Source organism: Manacus vitellinus, unplaced genomic scaffold (genome assembly GCF_001715985.3).
Source record: "Manacus vitellinus isolate BGI_N305 unplaced genomic scaffold, ASM171598v3 scaffold_1_pilon, whole genome shotgun sequence".
In the NCBI taxonomy this organism is placed as follows: Eukaryota; Metazoa; Chordata; class Aves; order Passeriformes; family Pipridae; genus Manacus; species Manacus vitellinus.
The window spans coordinates 42,036,924-42,054,915 of NW_021939396.1; the positions used below are offsets into that span (position 1 = coordinate 42,036,924).

The following is a 17,992-nucleotide window of genomic DNA, read 5'->3' on the forward strand; positions in this document are numbered from 1 at the left end:
AGCACTCAGGGACTGCAACTGTTCCTAAACTCTCGACACCTTTCAGCACTCAAAGGTCTATGCCCCTTTAAATTTCAAAGAGATTTAAACTCTAAAATATCCCTGGTGATTTTAAAAATGCAATCTAGGGCCTTAAGTTTCTTAGGTGTCTGGAAAAAGTTATCACAAATCTTAGTTCATTTGTTTTTTCAATCAGCAACTGAGTCTTCCTTAAATAAAATTTAAGATGCAAAAATATAGAGCCCTGTTGAGAATATATGCAGATATCTTTTATAGCCATACATATTTAAGTAGTATCTCCATATCCAAAGGGATTGCTAAATCTTCATCTCTGATTGCATAAGCTACTGCTTTAACTTGCTAAAGAACTGCGGTTACCCCATGAGAAAGCAAAGCAGCAGTTATGCAGTGACATGTATCATCTCCGTGTGCTGTGGAATTCTTTTAAGAGTTGAGGTTTCAAGATGGAGTGTCTGTGCTCCATTTATACACAATTACCACTAGATGTAAATAAAATCATTATTTCTCTTATACACCGAGTGATCAGTGGAAAACATCTCACCATGTAACCGTCTCAGGGCTGAAATACTGCAAGATATTGGGAAAGATATATATATTTGTCCCTAGGAGAAAATACTTCAGGCTAGTGTGAAAATGGTCTTGATTCTATAATGAATAGAAATAGCCAGAATATGAGCTCTAAATCTCACTGGAATACCATCTTTTCCCACAATACCTGCAGTATGAAAGTCCAGTCAAACACTACTATCTGCTTGTTGTATGAATTATCTTCCCAGCCATGGTGAGCAGATAACCACTTCCCAAACAGGCATCTTATGCTATAGGCATCAGCTCACAGGAAAGGATCTTCCTTTTGGAGATCTGCTGTGGATGCCCGGCATGGCTTCTCTGACCAATGCTGCCAGCAAATGTCTGTGTTATTGGCAGCAGAACTGAGAACACGGGAGGAAAAAAAGGGACGTCCAGTGCCCCATACTGCAGAGCTGAGTAGCCCTCTGCTCTTGAAGGGATACACCCATTGGGTCTAAACAAGCAAAGAGATGGGGAGACTATCTTCCATAATGCAGTAGGCTTTTGAGTGCAGCTATAACTTAAAACCTGATTTGCACCAAATAAAGCAACCCAGCTTCAATGACAGCTTTATGGCCAAACTGCTCTGGCGATCGCTGATTTTATGGATTAGAGAGAGCAGTGTCCCTTAAAAAGACAGCATCAGAGCAATTTCCATACATTTTCCTCCTGCAGTTTTGTTTCAGATGCTGGGGAAGTTGAAACTGAAAGCTGTTTTCTAAATATATGCTACATACAGATGGAGTCTAGGTTTGTGGAATAACACTTAGACAAGTGCTAAAAAAATGAAGTTAGTGTCTATCTTTTCAGTTTGGGATAAGAGAAGAGAATTTTTTAAAAAGTGGTTTTTACATTAGTAACAACACTGTTTAATGCACACATTATATATAACATCGCATCAGTCCTACCTATGGGAGAAAGTGGTGGTGATAAAATTCCTTTTTGAGCCACAGATTTGTTTTCTGAAACATTAAGTCACTTGCTTTGGCATTTCTGTTCCATAAATTTTCTGATGAGGAAACAGTTGTTTCTACTTTGAATAGCCATTCAATCTAGCAGTGGTTTACAGGCAGAGGAAAATACATGGTTTGATCAAGTAAACCAGTACAATAGGGAAAAATAAAACATTTCTGCAACAGGAAAAATCCTTTCAGATGTAAACTGAAACAGATTTGACACCATGAGCCAAAAGATCATTCCCAGAATCTTTTCTCACCCTGAAACTGAAGAATCTATATGTATCAGGGGGTTGAAAGGCTTCTGGTTAGAAAAAGTGATCCAGAGTGAGAACAACAAGAGAGAGTGCCAAACTTATTCCAAGGTATCAGCTTTTGATGATGCTAAGTGAAATATGAGAGTGAAAGAATGACTTACGGTGTGACTATGACTGTAAATACCATTTATCATAGTGTCACAGAGATATGGGGTTTTTTTGACTCTCATTTCAAAACTCTGGTTCATTCCTAGTGAGGATGTAATGAGAATTACATGAAGTCAATTTAAGTGAAATATTAGACTAGATTTAAAAGAGTACTTGGCTGCTTCCAGATACAAAACAGCAGCTTAGTAAATCTGCTGTGTACTGACATCAGTTAGAGACTTAACTCGTTAGCTGCAAATGGAGCTTGTGAACAAAACCATCTAATGCCTACTTGAAAACTTTGTTTTTTAAGGTACCCTAATGCATCTGCTCCACTCAGCTGGTTGCTCTCAAAGTATCATTTCTGATGGCTACTGAGACAGAAAACGATGTTTGAATCATGTTTTTTCAAGAAAAGAAATTCCTTTTTTCATCTGTAATAGTAGCATGTCCAACATGCAAGGCTTGAATGCCCTGTTGCCATGCAAGAGCACTCTTTCATTACTTTAACACAAAACTACAAAAAGTCACTTCACTATGTAAACTCTTCAACGTAAGATGAAGTGCTGTATTGTCTCCCTCTGTGAAACAAGCCTAGTTTCACACATGCAATTTAAATGATTTGGGAGATGATTCAATAAATGAATTTCAACAATGCCTTTCGGTTGACTGGAGGGCCTACTGATTAGTGATGAAACTGAGGGAATACAGAAAATGAGACTCTTTTGCATGAAAATGACACTATTCCTGCTCCATTGAACTTACTTGTTCAATAGTATTCAATTAGTGAATGGAAGGAAAATACAACTTTATTTACAATGTTTTCCCAGTTTCAGCATCTTCCCTTACTTTATATTTATGGAATTATACAGTGCGATGTGTGGCAAAAGACAGAGGAATTCCCTCTTTCTCCACTGGAGAAATGGACAACCAGCCTTGATTATGGGATCTTTTGAAGTGCTGTGTATTACCTGAAGCCATTGTACTGTACTTAGTGTGCCTATGGAGTCTAGTGAGCTGCGAAAAAATCTTGTATTTTCTTCAGGATAAATTCATTGCTTCCCTGAGCTATGTCCCTGGTGTTATTGGTAAGAGACTAAGGATTTCCTAATACATACTGACTCCCATTTTCAAAAAAGTTTTAAGGCGATTTTCTTCTCACTCCTAAACTTCTTGTGTGTGTATCACTGGGAAAACCTGCAGTCTGATTTTTTTGGTGGGGCTTGAGCTTTTTATGGGGAAGTTAAAGTCCTGTGTATGCTTATACTAACAACAACAAAGCAGAGTGTAGGACTGCATATCACCTAAATGTAAATATCTAACAGGTGCTTAAATTAGGAAATTAGTCTCCTTAGCCTCCCTAATTTAGGAACATGTAAGTCAAAATCCTGCTCCGAATCACTTTCTGACCAAGCCTCTCCGTCCCCTCTGGTTATATGTGGAAACTACAGAGACCAGCTTCCTATTGAAGGCACCAAATCTACATGCCAAAAATCAGCCAAGTGGACCTTCCCTCCATCCAGCCATGTGTTTCCTGGGTGAATAGGCACATATATGTAAGAAAGGAAGAAAGTGTTGGCTTGCTCGAAGGAGTGATTGAGATCCTGTGTCTGGGACGCTCACTCTTCATTTACCTGTTGTGAGAAACAGGATTTTGCTGACTGCTCAGTATAACCAAACGAAGGCCCTTCAAAAACAGCCGTGGGCAGCTTGAGAACCTCCCGCAGAAACATGTCGTATCTGCCATAAACCATCACTCCACTGGAGTCGGAAATCATTGAGAAAATGTCTGAGGGGGGAAGAAACAAGAAAAGGACACAGCAGTTTCAGTGAGAGCTACAGATTTGCTCTGAATTCAGTATCATCTGATTTGAACCAGAACCCCTAAACATGTTTTGTTTATGGAAACCTCCACTATTACTGCATCTTTAATTCCAACCTCTTTCAACAGAAAACAAAGAGAATTATTTGCATACTAAAAAGTAGCTGATTTTAATACTAAAATATTCCTGACTTTTTTTTTCTTTTTGTGTGGTCATTTTTTAAGCAAAGTCTGATGCACAGCATGAGGCAGTAATTTGATCAGATAAGAAGGCTCTGATTTGACAAGATACACAACATCAGCTTTTTGCCTACTGCCAGCTTACCACGTCAAATCAAAATCTTGACAACGAGTTCATTAAATCAGTTATTGTTTTGGACACACAAAGCATTGAAGGTCTTGCAAATTCATTACTTTTCACTCTTCTCCTTTTTTTTATGTATAAAAATATCACCCTTTTATCATTGCAGAGATGAATGTTTCTAAGGCTTGACTTTTCTGCTTGTTTAAAATTATCTTGTGCTTTGCAGGAGATCACTGACTAAGGAACATTTATTGTTTTTCAGGCTGTCATGTCAGTTGCTTCATTTCCAGGAACCTGGACAGGAAATTCTGACAACAGGACTCTGGGACTGCTGACCCAAAAACTCATCATTGTACTCCAGCCTTCCAGTGGAAGGACCCTGCTCCTATTCCTAAAGCAGATTAAGGAACAAACAGTGCTCAATTTATAGCACTGCTCAATTTATAATTTATAACTTTAGTGCAGTCTGTATTTGAGTTTCTACATAGAAATAATATATTAAAAAATGGCACCAAATCTGGAAGACTAAATCAACACCTGGGATTTCTACTTGTCTACTCTAATAAACATCAATTTGCAAACTCTGTTTTCTTGGGCTGAGGGAGAAGGCCCAGGGGAAACTGAAGGTTTCTTTGGTCCAAAAGTCTGGACCTGAGCTACAGACATTACATCACTAAACAGAAAGTCTTCCACTGCACCTACAAGTAAACTATGCCTTTGCTATTGGAAAACTGGGAATAAATCATGTGGAATGAGAATCTATTCACCAAAATAGATGGCATAAGAATGTGCCCTGTGGGAAGAAATATAAATAGTCCATAAATATATCATACTTCTACGTGTGAAATGAGATTGTTACTAAAAAATAATCAGAAGAAATTGCTGAATGATGCTTCATGATGTCAAGGCTCTCAACCTGTACTCTGAATTCAATAATCCCAAAGGAAAAAAAATAGAATCCACCACTCAAGCTCAATATATGCAATTTGGCTTTAAAAATATGAAGTTCAATGAGAGGTTCAACCAAACGTTTAGTGAGATTTATCTGGAGAAATTTATAGTGCAAATCCCAAACCCAGCCACGAAACTCTAATTTATCCTAATCCCCTCTTTTCTACTTGTACTGTTATTTATCAAAAAATAACAGATTTTTAACAGGTAAAAAATGTCACCCAAAAGACTTACATCTTAATTTGTCCATGATTTTTCCTCCACAAAGAGTTGCCAAGGCCATTTTGACAGCAAAAACGGAAATTTTACCATGTCCTTCCCTGTTCAAAAGTAGAAAGTAGCCATAATTTACACGTCCATTTTATAATATGAGCCTCTGTCCATTTAAAATGCATATCACTGACATCACTTATTGTAATACACAATATACATGGATCGACATACAATGAAATAAGGAAAGTTTGTTTTGTGAGAACACACATCAGTACACTGTTCTGTAAAGATCTCAGAGCACATTTATTATATAAATGAAGCTTAGTATTACATTGTTTGCTATCCTCATTCTTTCTCTACATATCCATATACATGTAAGATAGACATGAATTGTATGCTCAGATCTGTATGATAAAGCATGCTACATGCTTCACCGCTACGTTCATTAAGTCACTCAGACTTCAGAAAATGAGTCGGTTCCCTAAGCTTGACTAGCTAATAATCTTTAAAGTTCAGTGAATTGGACTTAGTTCTACATCAGTGTAACACATAATTCTAAATATTAATTCCGATTATCCTTTACACTCATTTAAAATTCTGCTTTTTGTCAGAAAATCAACTGGAAATACAGGTAAAAAGTAATAAATTCACCACTTCAGTATTAAAGAAAGAAATCTTTACTGTGTTCTTTAATGCTCTTTTGTGCACATTTTCTTTTTCACTACATTGAGTTCCCTTTGACTGGCTTCATAAGATTAGAATCCCAGCAGAGTAATTTCCAGACTTCTGTACTTCCATCCTTTGTTGACTGGATTCTGATTCGTGTAAACCAGGACTTAGCACTGCTATGGCTGAAAATGCAGTCATTTTGTATTTTTTGTGTGCATGCTACCCTTTAGACCTTTTGGAATTTTTCTGCACTGTTTCATCATGAGGTTTCCACCTGCCTTTAAAGAGTTGTTATACTTAAAAAAAGAAATGCTAAGTGGAAGCAATGGCATTATTAAGAAGCAATGGAAGATTCAGAGTAAAAAATAAAGCCCATGTGGAAGTGCTTCAGATTTAGATAATTTTTCCCAGGAGGTTTAGTTACATTTACTAATAGGATTATAATCTTGAATGGCAGACACATATCAACTTGGCTTCAGCTTTCCAGCCCAGAGCCATCGGCTTTTCCCATACTCACACGATTATAGAACAGAGGAGCAGAAAAGGAAAAGATTTCATTTATCTCTTCAATCTCTCCATTTGAGTTGATTAGTTTTGACACTGTATTTTGTATCGGTCATTTGTATTCATAAAAGCATCACTAGAGCCAGCATAAATTCAATTTGCCCTCCAAATATGTCTCTGTGTGTGTGTGTGTGTGTGTGTGTGCATATGTATACACACATGCATATATAAATACATATGACGGATGAACAGACAGGATAATGGGGCCTAAGACTTGCCAATGTCATTTGGATCCAGAAGGGCCCTAAGCTACGTCTAAGCACTACAGATGCCCTTGACTGGCAGCACTGGGGCCTCACAGTATTTGCCATGTAAAAGCAAATGCTGAAGAAGTGGCTCACGGCAGCATGAAGTGCTCTACAGAAGTCAGTGCTCCCTGCTGAAAGAAGCTTTAGGCTGGCTAATGCAAAGAGATATGAATTTTACTAATGGAAACAGGAGAGGACAAAAAATATTTTGATTTTATATATCACCTCTCTTACTGAGGTTACTCTTCAGAATCCTACAGAAAAGCATTAGAAGCATAAATCATGTCAAAAGCAAACCTTGAAGCTGATGTGCACTTAGCAACAATACAGGATGGAGTACTTAAGAAAGGAAATGATGGCGAGGGCTTAAGGTTATCTCCTTCTGCTTGGGGAAAAAAGGGTAGAAAATAATACATGCTGTTAGACACCAGAACAGAGCAGGTTTCTTCTTCTAATGCACAGCTGAAGAGGGAGACAGCCTGTCCCCAGAGAAACCCCACAGACTGCCTGACAAAATCCACAGACTATACAAGGTTAAGTCCAGTTTCAGGGCCTGAATTTGCCTTTTGGGTCACCAAGAAGAGTGGTACCAAATGGATGACACTGTCATTTGTCAGGATTTCTAGCAATATTTGTACTGAGACAGCCATATGTTGCAGAAAGCTATAAAGAAATAACATCACATCTTTAGAAGTAGCAAATGAGTCCCATGAAATGGACATGGAGAATATACAATTTTTCTCATTAACTAGGCATGAAGTCATGCTCCCCCAATACTGTAAGGTATCTTATCCAAAAGTAATATAATTTCTTTGGTTACTGGTAGGCCTCTTACTACCCACTCTAATCAGGGCAGTCAATTCTGAAATGTCAGAGGCTGCAATTATAAATTCTCCTTTTCACAAACGTGTTTCAGAGAAAAAAAATTATTGAAATCAAGCAAATTTTTTTCATGTAAGAGAGTAAAATGCATAATGACCAAATATCTGAAATGCATTTTTTTTCCTGGACTTCCTTTGTAAAAGCTAGTTGGCCTCTGTGGCTTTCAATGAGTAGCAAAGGTGGAGAAGAGAGGGAATTAAACAATTCACTGCTCTGAATAGATGGATGAGCAAGAAGTTATATTTCCAAAACAGATACCAAACATCTTTATATATTGAAATCAGTACTATTCAAATGTGCATTTGCTTAAACATGGGCATGACTATTTCCTCTTTTCCATGTAGAAGTCAAGCTCCTCCAGCCAGACTGAGTCTGTTTCACAGCCCAGAGCCCACAACTCCATTCACAGGACAAGTATGTCAAGGAACAGAAAAAATTCAGCTATTTTCCTATCAGTAATAACATTGCAGCAGGAATAGTTGGAGATGATCTAGTACAGACTACTTCACAGTCTATTTAAAGATAGTCTTTCAGGGAATGACTCGACTGAATAAGCCTAGCTGCCTAGGCTTTGACACCAACCTGGGACAAATTTTTCAAAGAGGTTTGAACTTGTCAACTTTTTATAGTACCTGGCATGCCAGGGAAGGAAATGTGTTATTATTTCATAAATCCACTTAATCACCTTAGGCCTTGAAGCAAAAGCTACTGCCCAATTTTAACATGCAATTAAAAACATAGATCAGGCAAGCTTCTCTCCAGATTTTTTCAAGTCTGACCACCTCATTCTGCTCATCAGTTTTGGTCTGTCAGGGTCATTTACCACATGATGCTGACTCTCACACATTCATGATAAATTAATTGCAGAAGTATCTCTTTGAATTTTGAATTTATTGACTTGCAGTTTTATAAGGTTGCACCTTAATTTACTTTTAGTAGCATGAAGGAACATCACACTCAGTGTCATGTGAAATTTTATACTCCATAATTTTCCCCCACTTTTCCTCCCTTCAGGGTTGAGCAGCAGAGAAATATAATTATCTGTAGGCTTAATGAATCCCCAACACCATGAAAAGATCTTAAAAAAAATGGGATGTAAGCTCAGCACAAGCAGTGGCCAAGTTGGCACACATGCCATTGCACTGCACTGTTGTTCCTTTTAGGTTTTTCTAGCCAAGTTTTAGCTCCTGAGAAGACATCTGTATTGCAGGCCTTGGGAAAGAGTCCTTGCCAGAGGGCAGAGAAACCTGCTAGGTTTTCAGTGGGCTAGAAACAAATGAAGAAGCTTGGAGAATTTTCAGCTAGCACAATACACACAGAGCAACATATATATTAACTAGAACTAAAAAAAGAGACAGTTGTAGGCTTATTTAAAATGTGAAATAACTTGTCTCTTTTGGTTCTTTCATATATCGCAGACACAGCACAGTAGGAGCCGCCATTGCCCTGTGTGGCCACAAACACCAAACCTATCCATGATCACTTAGAACAGCCTTCTCATTTACTCTGAAGACCTATTTGGTCTTGGTCTACTGTTTTGCTCTTAGAAAGTTGTTCTGGGTATTTTAGGGTTTGGGAGTTTTTTTCCATTGTTGTCTGTATTCATAGCATCAAATGTGATCATATAAACATTCCTTAATCAATATGAAAAATAATTCCTCAGTAGTCACCTAGAAATTCAAGTAGCATCTCTGCAGGTTAATTGTTTCCTTAAAACACAAGGCTAAGAAACCAATGAGTGAACCCAGATCAAAGAAAACAGGTTTGTTTTAAGAATGGCTCTTGTTATTTCAGTATGATTCATGGACCTAATAAACCATCTTCTTTCATCAGAGAAGACTGCAGATGATTTAAATTAACTTTCCAGTTTCTATAAATGAGGGGAGAGTGAGAACACTTCATCCTGCCCACAGCTCCACCTCTGTTCTTTCTATATCATAGAAACATTAGAAACATCTAGTCCCAACCCTCTTGACGTGGACAGGAATACCTTACAGTAGACCAGGCTGCTCAAAGCCACATCCAGCCTGGCCTTGAACACTTCCAGGGATGGGGCATCCACAACCTCTCTGGACAGTATCTCGCCACCCTCATAGCATAGAATTTCTTCCTGATATCTTAGCCTCTTAGGTCTAGACCTACCCTCTTCAAGTTTGAACACATTCCCTCATGTCCTATCACTACACGCCCTTCTAAAAAATCTCTCTCCATCTTTCTTGTAGACTCTCTTCAGGTAGTGGAAGGCTGCAAATAGGTCACCTTGAATGTTTTTCTTCTCCAGGCTGAACAAACCCAACTCTCTCAGCTTGTCTTCATAGGAGAGGTGCTCCATCCCTCTGATCAACTTGATGGCCCTCCTCTGAACGTGTTCCAACAGGTCTATGTCTGTCCTTCCTGTGCTGGGGACCCCAGAGCTGGAAGCAGTACACAAGGTGTGTCTCAGGAGAGAGGAGTAGAGGGCCAGAATCACCTCCCTTGACCTGCTGGCCACATTGCTTTTGATGCAGCCCAGGGTATCTGGGCTGTGAGCGCACATTACCAGCTTGTGTCCAGCCTCTCATCCACCAGCACCCCCAAGTCCTTCTCCTCTGGACTGCTCTTGATCTGTTCATCCCCCAGCCTGTATTGATATAGGGGGTTGCCCCGAACCAGGTGCAGCACCTTGCACTTGCTCTTGTTAAACCTCTTGAGATTCCCATGGGTCCACTTCTCCAGCCTGCTGAGTCTCTCTGGATGGCATGCAAAGCATTGCTTCTCCCTGAGCATGAGACCACAAGAAAAGACCCTGCTCCTCCTTCCAACAACTTGTAGCCTTCAGCAGAAAATGATCTTTCTGCTTCACTGGAGGGGAGGGACAGGAGCAACATGGGAAGCAGAGACATCAGCTCTGGTTAGATTCCGGCAGCTCTCACACCATCCCTGTAGGATGTAGAGCCACCTCCCTCACTCCGTTTCCAAGTAAGCAGGAAATCTGGACTACCAGTGGTTGCTGTAAAGTAAGATACGCAGGTATCCCCAGAAATGCCAAAGCAGTGGAAAGAATTCAAAAAGTTTATTTAGAAGGCCAGAACACGAGAAACGAAATACCTAACAGTATGGTAACACACTGGGCCCCAGGGAGAAAAAGGCAAGTTCCCATCCTCTCAGGGCCTCTTTATCCTCTCTGTTTCTCCCCTGCCTTCCCAAGGCCTCTGTACATGTCTTTTAGGGCTATTTCTCTCCAGCATAGGAGAAAGAGAGATAACACAGCTCTCTTTGCAAACCCCTCTGGACTGCAGAAGCGGAAGAAAAATCTATCCCTCTTGAGAAGGCACTTTGCAGGTTTCCTAAGGGAAAACAAGAATTTCTAGCTTTCCCGTTACAAATTCTTCCAAAAGCAAACTACCCCTGCAATTGCTAAACTAACATCCAACCCAAAACTTCAATAATATGAACCATACTAAAGGGTACGGCACATTTTGAGGATCAGATGTTTAACTGGTATGTCTGTACTTGTGACAGTATAGACAGATGTTCAAACTCCCATTACAGCCCAGGGAGACCTAGCTGACACATATGTCCATGAAGCCTGAACTTAGATATTTCAGACTGCACTTGAGTCTTATCCCAGATGTTTGGTGTATTTAAAATGGGGTGATAGGCAGCTAGTCCCTATCTCTGACCCCAGAGTTGGAAGCCTCTTCCCAGGGGTTCCTTGGGTGTCTATGCCCTTCTGGGAAATGTATCCCATGCACTTCACTCAGAAACAGTAAGACAGACTGAGATGCTGTTTGACAAATGGAGTGAGGGTCACAGACTCCTCACTCCTGTGAGGGCCTGATTGGAGCCCATAAACAGGTCATGAACCATAGCACACGGGATGTTTTCAGGGAAAGCAAAAACCTTACCCCTTTAAGAACATTCTCTGATTCCCTACAGAGGATTAAATTCCTCTCCTCCATTTTGTTGCAAGCAGCCATATTGTCTAGCTGAGATCTTTACTCCTTTACAGCGAGCTACAAAACAAGCACATTATCACAGGCCTTGCTTCCACAGTCCTGGGTCTTACCCTGTGTTCATCAGCCAGGAAGCAGTCTGTTTGTGGCATGCAGCAATGAATACATCTGGCTATTTTCAGCATCCCTTAGTATTCTTGTCACAGCCACAATGGTAGGAATTAAAATGTCTGTTCCTTCTTTTATTGCCCTTGAGGGGAAAAAAATATTCCTGAAGGCTATGGTTTCACAATGTATTGCCTTCTTTTCTTCCCCTCAGAGGGGGCAGAGGAGAGGTTGAGTGCAGCCTTCTCATGTGGAACATCTACTTTTTCTCCCTGTTGCCATGGCGACTGAGTCACCAGCTGGTCTGGCACCGAAAGGTGCTCAGTGACACCCAGTACCAGGGCATCAAGTGAGAGGACTGGAAAGAGGAAGAGGGGTAGCATCCTCATTTTAATGTGTCATGGCCAGTGTTTTCTGCTGGTGAATTTTCAAAATATAAGCCATAAAGCAACAAATCTGCATCTGTCAGACTTAACCACTGTTCCCCAATAATTCAGTTTTGAGGACTGCAAATATTGCAGTAGAGGTTGCCAACTATGTATTCAGAAACTGTAATAGGTATATGCAGCATACTAGTTAAGGTAAGTGGCTCACTCTATCTCAAACCTCCTCTTTTTTTAACATGACTCCCATGCAGCAATAAACAACATGAATTTCATCACCTCCAGGTCTTTAGTCCTATTTCTGTCCTGGTCTCAAAATCATGCTGCACTGGCATGAGCCAGGAAAAAAAAAATTGCTTACAGCTGTAAGAATTTGCAGGGAAATGAGCTCTTTCAAAATAATGAGCTATTAACCCATGGCACTGCTGCAGAGGCATTGCAGTGGTGTCAGCCACTGGTGTGTCAATAAATAACAAGGCAAATTAGAAGTGCCTGTAAATTTGTTTCTGTAGATAATTCTTCTTTGATATAAATTGGAACAAGTCTGAGTAGCTGGATGAAAACACAGTTGTGCTGAATTTGGCTTGACAGAAAGGAAAGCAGAGGTCCTTTATTTAGGTTGTCTCCCTAGTAAGCACTATTCACATGCTTGTTATTTGGGTCAGAATTGAGCTTGTTCAATTGTTTTCCAAAGATATTTCCAGAGTAAGTAAAATCCTTTCACCAGCTGGGGGAGGAGGGAAGGAAGGCAGACTTACGGATCAAAGGCCGCTAGCAAGAAGTTGAGCAGTAAGCTGATGGATTGCTCTACATTGATCTGGTGAGTAGTTGGCATCCGTTTGTTGAGCTGGTAGAAGATAGTTGAAATCACAGCCTCCAGGCGGGCCACGTTCAGTTCGATGTTGGGGTCCAGGTTGTTCAGTGCATTTTCCCGCAAGGCTTCTATCACATTCCAGATGTCCACCAGGTGCACTAGGGGACAGGACAGAAAGACTCAGCCGGGACATGTGCTCTCGAAAGCAATAGAGAAAAAAAGTCACCTCCTCCCACAGGGTGGGAATAACACAACCATGCACAACATGCTTCATGAATACTTAAACAAACTAATTTATTTTCCAGCGCTGAAATTTGGTGAAGGAATGAGCAAACAGAATCTGTTAATAAGCAAACAATATATTGATATTACTAGTTGTAATGAGTACAACCTCAGCTCAGGAAATCATTCCCCATTGTATAAAGTATTCAAGTAAAAGTCTATATTATACACAAATTGCTGGAAGGTAAACATATGCTAATTGTCTTTTTGAACCATGCCTTTATGAATCCCCATTCAGAAATTACTCTTAGATATTAATTTGCATAGCAGATGGGCTTTTCAGAAGATCCTACGAATACAAAGTGCTTATCACATAGCGATATTTTGAAAATTCTTTTCAGCAATTTGTATGGAAAGCAAAATATTTTACAGAAACAGAATTCCAATTGAGTCAGGGTAGACTAGCTACATTTAAACAAATAACATGTAATGAAGTGACCCCAAAATCATATCTTGTGTCTTCCTAATATACTTGCCAGTTGATTTGTTAAATCTCTCTCTTTAAAGTACCAATCTAAGCTGAATTTGATGGGAGCTGTTTTTACCTACAAGGACAGCTTAAAGGACAATTTCTGCTCACCCTTTGTGTTTTACCCAAACAGAAATTTTGTTTGCATAGCACTGTTATTGTGGCAGCATAATTGGCTTGCCTCAGATTGGCATTTCCAGCAGTGGTGAACTTTGCCAAAAATAAAAAAACCCTACATTCATTCAAAAATTGGATTTACTTCAAACCTGAACTCAAAGATTCATCCCTTTTTTTAATCTTAAGTATTACCTACTGTCCTACTAAAGTGTCAGTAAGAAACAAATCATGAGGTTTAGGTTGCAAATTCTCTTTTTTTTTTTTTTCACCAGAGAAACTACTGCATAGTTCTCATTACTCAGCATGGTGATATGTCTTATGATGTATCAAAAATCCTCTGTATGTGGAAGGAGATTAATTTCTTTTCTGGATAGAGAAATGTAATTCTAATACTCATTACATTTTCACTTGATTGGTTTGCAGGTGCTGTCTCAGACTGCAATATGACACGATGGTCTGATGGCAGGGAAATGTAAGCTGATAGTACATAGATAATGAAATCAGACACAGTCATTTTACTTAATCTGGAATTATGCCTTATGATTGGGTTTCCCTTCTTTTGCCTTGGGAAAAAATAACCTCTTAACCCTGCCAGTGCACGTGTAAACCCCAGGAGGAAGACACACCATACAGATGAGTGGTACAGCAGCAGCAACTAGGGACTAGACAAGGCACTTTGCCACTTCTTCTTGCTCTTCCCTAGCAAATAACCAGGAAAACCTGAAAGGTGCAGTTCCATTGTGACACCAAAACATTTATTTTATCTTTGTTAAAAGGAAACTTTTATAGGCAACCTTGTAGGCTGACAGGTTGCCTTCAGTGTGTCATCCTGAGTTAAGCTAGGCGGGTGGAGTATACAAACTCTCTGAACTCTTCCTTTTTGTTTTCCAGCTGCTGAAGAGCAACTTCCCCATAGAAAATCTGGCATAGGACTCAGATTCTTTTAATGCAGTCATTCCTATTCCCATTTAACCAGTTTCCACTGTCAAGTTGCCGCAGATGCCATTTGGACAAATGGGAGGTGATTGATCTCCAGGAAGAGAGCCTGCACATAAGAACTGACCCTTTCTGGGCAGCTTCTCACATGGTTCAGTGGCCAGACAAGGCAGAGAACAGAGGAAGTCACCAGAAAGCAGGCCATTATCTGGTCCAGGTGAGAAGGGTTAACGAGCATCCCACACTGTAAGGTAGTCAAGGAAAACCCAAGAAATACAGAGCAACATGCCAGAAGATGCAGCAACAGGCTGGACCATGTGCATGTATTTTGTGGCCTTATCAAGAGGCAGGCAGAAAGCAGAAGATGAAGCGTGATGTTTCCCTTGAGGTCTAGCTGTCACTGGCCATGAGGGCTGTTCCTGGTAATTCAGACCTAGAAGATGAAGGAGAAGTTGCTTCCACCAGCAGTTTCACCAGGGTATGGGTGTAAACTGTCAAACCCAGGGAGGGCGTGGAGACATCTCCAGACTCTTCTCTGGAAACATTCCAAACCCACCTGGATGTGTTTGTGTGTCACCTGCTCTAGGTGACCCTGCCTTGGCAGGGGGTTGTACTGGATGATATCCAGAGGTCCATTACAACCCTAATGATTCTGTGATTCTGTGAAACCTGAACTATTGCTACATTAACACGATAACACTGCGAGAAATTGCTAGGCATAACAAATAGCAAAGAGAAGAGTAATGCCGTATGCAGATGGCTCATCTTGACTTGAGACTACACTATCAAGAGAGTAACCTGAGAAACAGTGCAAACAGGGGTACTAGCACTGCTGACCAAGGCAGAAATTACTAGGGGAACCTTATCATAAATACTGAATAAGGATGTAAAATCAGCAACATTAGAGCTGGTGGGAAAAGTATAAACAGGGACAGGCTGTTTATCTGTGAGTGCAAGAGCAGGTTAGCAGAAAAAAGCATGGGAATGGAAAAGGGGAATTTAAAGGGTAACAAATCATGTCATCAGAGCTGTTGGGATACCTTTCAGGAAGTCTCTGTACCTGATGTGTGGAGGAACTGTTTTGATCATACATGTTTACTTCTGTAGTCACTGGAAACTGCAATGGTTTCCCTAGCATCCCTAAAATGATGTTCAGGGAGGATGAACCAGACATCCAGACTTCCTAACAGTGAGAATTTCATGCATTAATATAACTAATTGCTATAGGCTAGTACTGGAAAACTCTTGAGTAAGAGAATATGGAGTGAAAGAACTGGCAACAATGAATGAGGCTGAAATGGGGGTTGGTGTCTTATTCCTCACATGATCTAGTATTGATACTATGTAGCTGTAAGATTTTAATGTGGGGTTTTTTGTTGACTTTTTTTTCCTACTGATATTATATTTTTCATCATGCAGTCATATCCAGAGTTAGTTTTGATGATAGTCCTGGGAAGGAAAATGTCCAGAGGCTAGCAGACGTGGGACTAATAACATCAGTATACACTAAACATCTGAGAGAAAATTACTGCTTTTAGTGTTAGCTCTAACCTGAAAGCCTCACAAGCCCTCCTGATGTTCATTGGTATGCCAGAAAGGTAGGGCACAAGACTAAGAAAATGACTTATTGGAAATTACACAGCTGTAACAGTCCCCTACCCGCCATAAAATATTAGTTTCAAGAAACTGCTGTGTATTTGTACTATAAATAATTTTACTTGGTTCCACTTGAAGCTGAATAAACAACAATCCTACTGCACTATTTTATTTTGCATTTTATTAGTTAATTTTAAATCTCTCTACAGAGGCTGGAAACCAATACTTCCTGGAGGAAGAAATGAAGGATGGACACGAGCCAGGCATTTAACAGGAACTACTAATTCTGAAAGTATCTGATGAAACGTCTAGCTCAAAATCACAAGGAGAGTTTGTTAGACTGCTGTACAGAGGACTGAAGTCTTTGACCTTTAGTTAAGTCAGTTGTTACAAATAAGAATTCACACACCTAGATTAAATGTAAAAAATTAGGTGTCTGCTGTCTGCTGGTGATCAAGGCTCCCTCTCATCTAAATGAAAGAGAAAAGCACCTTAAAGCATTTGTTGGGAGACAGGTGGGATGAACAGAGCTTTGAAGCTGCCCATATTTCTTCACCGACAAAGTCTACAGCAACAAGTTTACATAAGACATGTAACCTCGGAGCTGGTAAAGTTAACACACCTTCCTCTTTAAACATTAAGAAAAGATGTCTTTTCTAGTCTGACTACTACATGACACAGAATAATTCAGGTTTTATATAAAATATAAATAATAAATACTTCAATCTGTATGAACAGCTACAAGATTCTGTCATAGTCACTACCTTTTACACTGCACGGCTTGACCTTGTGCAGATTACATCCAGGTGCAGTTCCCTATTACCTTGAATTCTATTTTTTTAAGTTTACTCACACAGTAAGCAAACTCTTACATATTATATCATGCTGCCAGATCACGCAACTAACATTGGCAAAAGACAGAGTAAAACACAGGACCCTGCAAGCTCCACTCATTTCTACTAATAGAAATTTATGCCTACAGCTAATGTCATATCTGTATTCTTTTCAATGTAATAACAGAATGTTAACCCTGCAAACTTTGCAAAAGCTTGCATTCCTCATCTTCTCTTCTACCCATTTTCCATAATACCTGCTATGCTCATTTATTTATTTATCCATCCCTGAGAATGTTTTAATCTTACTGAAGAAGACATATCTTCTTACTTTGCACAACACGTAGTGTAACAAAACCCAAATCTGATTTTTACATACTACTATGATCCTAAGATGATGAAGAGTTTGCAGCATAACAAATCAGCACACAGAAGTAGGAGAGCTTTCTATCTCCTAAAATCTGCCTTAAATTCCCTCAACATAGTAAAACTCCACAAGTTTGTTTTTAACTTCTCATTGCTGTTACTGCTTTTGTTGCCTTGCCCACATTTCCCTCTGAAAAGCGAATTATGCCTCAGCATGAGAAAGATGTCCTTTCTGAAGGGGATCTGTAAAACTAGAGAAATCTGTCAGCTGTTCCTTCAGTGCCAGCAGATAGGCAGTAGGAGTAAAAGCTGCTTGTATCTGGTACCTGTGTGGTATAAGGCAATCAAAAATCATGCAGCCCAGCCAATCTTCACGGAGCCTTCAGAAAGGCCTTGCACTCTGTAAACAGCACAGCTATGCAGGTGTAGATCTCACTCGATTGCCTGATGTTGGAAAAAAATGTAGACAATTTCCACAAGCAATTGCTAAACTACGTTTCCTTTTAGATTTTCTGTTAAGTGATTTCTAAAGTCACAGTTAAGCTAAAGATC

At 39.8% G+C, this 17,992-nt stretch overlaps 1 protein-coding gene across 8 annotated transcripts in view; it reads right to left on the reverse strand.

Annotated features, from left to right (window-relative positions):
- DTNA (dystrobrevin alpha) overlaps window positions 1–17,992 on the reverse strand; it is a 183,566-nt gene that overhangs the window by 57,967 nt on the left and 107,607 nt on the right. For all 8 annotated transcript variants that reach the window (XM_018080470.2, XM_018080513.2, XM_018080506.2 and 5 more), the window contains 3 exons: window positions 12,786–12,999; window positions 5,263–5,348; window positions 3,586–3,740 (listed from right to left, as the gene is read on the reverse strand). In XM_018080470.2, coding sequence (XP_017935959.1) covers window positions 3,586–3,740; window positions 5,263–5,348; window positions 12,786–12,999 — 455 coding nt within the window. The remainder of the gene's footprint in view (window positions 1–3,585; window positions 3,741–5,262; window positions 5,349–12,785; window positions 13,000–17,992) is intronic.